The sequence below is a fragment of the Microtus ochrogaster genome, linkage group LG8 (genome assembly GCF_000317375.1).
Source record: "Microtus ochrogaster isolate Prairie Vole_2 linkage group LG8, MicOch1.0, whole genome shotgun sequence".
Taxonomy (NCBI): Eukaryota; Metazoa; Chordata; class Mammalia; order Rodentia; family Cricetidae; genus Microtus; species Microtus ochrogaster.
The window spans coordinates 22,621,547-22,624,663 of NC_022033.1; the positions used below are offsets into that span (position 1 = coordinate 22,621,547).

General features: G+C 54.1%; 1 protein-coding gene across 1 annotated transcript in view; it reads right to left on the reverse strand.

Annotated features, from left to right (window-relative positions):
• Positions 1 to 2,783, reverse strand: part of Myh7b (myosin heavy chain 7B) — a 23,830-nt gene extending 21,047 nt beyond the window's left edge. Inside the window, exons 1-5 of the mRNA XM_013352081.2 lie at positions 2,693 to 2,783; positions 1,184 to 1,290; positions 866 to 1,009; positions 294 to 450; positions 52 to 79 (exon numbers count right to left, since the gene is read on the reverse strand). Coding sequence (XP_013207535.1) covers positions 52 to 79; positions 294 to 450; positions 866 to 1,009; positions 1,184 to 1,290; positions 2,693 to 2,783 — 527 coding nt within the window. The remainder of the gene's footprint in view (positions 1 to 51; positions 80 to 293; positions 451 to 865; positions 1,010 to 1,183; positions 1,291 to 2,692) is intronic.
• Between the last annotated feature and the right edge of the window lie 334 nt (positions 2,784 to 3,117).

Consider the following 3,117-nt stretch of genomic DNA (forward strand, 5'->3'; position numbering starts at 1 on the left):
CCCCCACCTAATGGCTAGCACTTGCCACTCCATGCCCAGAACCCCACTCACGTGATCAGCATGGACTGGTTCTCTCGGTCTACAGGAAAGAGGAGAGAGGACATAGTACATGAGTCAGCCAGGGTGAGGGACTAACCAGAAGTGGACTTCCTGAGTTCTATGACACGGAGACAGTTGTCCCCACTCAAAGTCCCAGTGGGAAAGACCAAGTAGGACTTCCAGCCTGAAGTGGAGGGGAGTCCTAACCAGAGGCCGCCCTGGAGCTGAGGGCTGGTGAGGGAGGTGGCTCTTACTGCGGAGCATGTCATTGTAGGCATTATCCGCCACTGCGTATATATGAGGCGGGGCCTCAGAGCGCCGCTTGCCCTTGTAGGCAGCCACCACAGCAGCTGTGTAGACTGGGAGCCATTTGTACGGGTTAATGGTGACACAGAAGAGGCCCGAGTATGTCTGAGGAGAGAGTACACAGATGGAGTTTTAGGGGAAGGAAGAGAGATGTCCAAGTTCCCATTCCCAGGCCCCATGAACCCTGCAATATTCAAGAAGCCTCCTGATACGCCATGCCCAGCCCTTCCTCCTGTTCCAGTTCGAGTCCCGAGTAGGGACTGACCGCGGTCCTTTGCTGAACCTTCAATGGTATTAAGTCGGCAGCCATATCTCAGGCCCCACCTACAGCCTTGACTCTGACGAGACCCTAGACGTCACCAAGCCGTTGCTCTAGGCAGTCTTCTCTTTTACGTAGGGTTGTTCCTCTCTCTGGCCCTCTAGCTCTAGCCCAGCTCACCAGACTCCATTCCTTCTGAGCCCTGCCGCACCTGTGGTCCCATCCCATTAGCGGCCCCGCCCGCAGCTGCCCAGAGCTCACATAGATCATCCAACGAGCATATCGCTGGCGCAGGTTGTGCAGCACCGCAGCCTCATTGAGATGCGTCATCATGGCCATGTCCTCCAGCAAGTCGAAGCGGGGTGGGTTCATGGGTTGCACCTCCGTTTCGCGTACCGTCAGCACCTTCCAAGATGTGTGATTCGTAGTGAGGGCTGAGAGATGGGTCAGCTGACCTTTCCCCTCTCTTCTACCCACGTCCTCCCATGCCCCGCCCCACTCATTCACTCTGGGGAACCAGCCGGCCAGGTGAGGCAGCCCGGATCAGGTGGGTTAATCTCAAGGGAGAGGGAGCTCAACCTTCTGGTCTTTGGTCTCCACGGTGACTTTGCCTCCAGTAGCCTCAGTCTTGATCTCGGCCTCAACATAGGCGTCCTGTTCATCGGGCACCCAGACCCGTTTCTTGCCTGGGTGCAGAAAGATCGGACTTTGAGAGGGGCTCCAAGAGTCCAGTGAGGTTCCTACACTGTGGACACAAAGCAGTGCCCCCCGCCACCCTGCAATTCCCCACCGGGGGTTCTTCTGCAAGGAAATAGGGGTTACTCTCCTACAACCCCTACAGTGAGGACTCTGCCAAACCCAGGACGCAGCTGGGAGGGTCCCTACAGATCTCAAATGAGCTAATTGGGATAACGGTCTACACTGAACACCTGCGTTCAGCTCCCTGTCACCGGGAAAGACTTCCTTCTCTCTGGGCCTGCTTCCTCAAATGCAAAGGCCATGGAGCCTCCGGAAGTCCCCAGGTGGAGTCCTCCAGTAGCCGGCTCCTAACTCTCAGGAGGCTCATACTTTCCCCATTTCACTGAAGATGTGGGGATCTCCTGTGTCCTGGGCTCTTTCCTGGCTGGTCAGCTCACCCCAGAGCTTCTGAGAGCCCAGATTTTTATGATGTTAAAAATGTGGACTCGCGCAGACAGCAAGTTCTGTTCTCTGCCCTCCTAGGTGCTAACCACATGTCTTAGAACTATTCATATAAACAAGGCTCCAAACCAGGCTCCCTGGTTTCTTTGTTTCTTAATGTACTTAAAAATTTTTAATGCCCTGAGGAAATCCTTGACTCCACGTGCTAAGATTTTAAACAACAGAAAACAATTAAGATGACAGACAATAGAAGAAGGTCAAATTAGGCGCGAGAAGCCTCTCCTTTCTTTTGAGGCAAGTTCTCACTGTGTAGCTCTGGCTGGCCTCCAATTCACCAAGACAGGCCTACCTCCGCCGCGCCCACCTCAGCGCTGTGCCTTTTGAATATGGGGCTCCAGATATTGCGTGCTGCTAGGTCTGGCTCTACTTTGGTTATCGCCTGCCCAGACGATTGAGATGATACACAGAAAGTCATCAGCTCTGGGCCAGGCACACAGTAAAGCCCTAGACACACTTCCTATGTTATTATTGTACTATGAGCCAATCGAGTCATAAATAGTAGTCTTTATTCCTGTCCCTAATAAACAGCAGCTTCGGCTCCATGGAAAACACTAAAAATAAGTTCAGCACAGGTTTTGTGGACATGGAGGCCACCTGCACACATCCGTCTCTTCTCAGAAGCCCTGGACCAGCCTGAGTCTTCATAGAGATGTCACGGGCGAAGTGATATTACCCCATTTTACAGAGGGACAAACCAAGCCTTGCTTGCAGCCACACAGTCATGTTCACATGGTCTCTGCAATGTATAACCTCTGGCACCCAGAAACTGAGGGAAGGTCCCAGGCGTCAGGCCACAGTGCCCCTGTACCATCAAGCAGAATGGCAGCCCTCTTCACTCCTAGTCTCTTGGGCTTCTCCATGACTGTGGCCCTCTCTGCTCTCACTTACCATCCCATGGGACAGTGTGCACCTTCATCAGTTCCTGGTAGCCCTGGCGGAGATAGCAGGCTGATTCTCCGAGTTCACTCATATCCATCATGGTGGTGAGAGGTGGAGGAGGAGGCCTGGAAACCTGGGCGGCGATACAAGGTAGTCCTAGGCGGCAGGCACTGGGAGACGGTAACGGCAGAAATCTCAGGGACCGGGTTCCGCACTGGGGTATGACCCTCTAATCCACAAAGTTTGATAGTGGGTCTCCCCGGTGCGCCTGCAAATGCACACCTCCAAACATAAGAGCATTCTCTGCTACAAATCCTGAGGACCTGGGTCCACCAATGGGCTCCCTCCGGCCTTCTCTCCAGCTCCAAACCTACCCCTGATCAACCCACAGCCCTGAGCGGCCACCCCAGCTCTGATCACCCCACAGCCCTGAT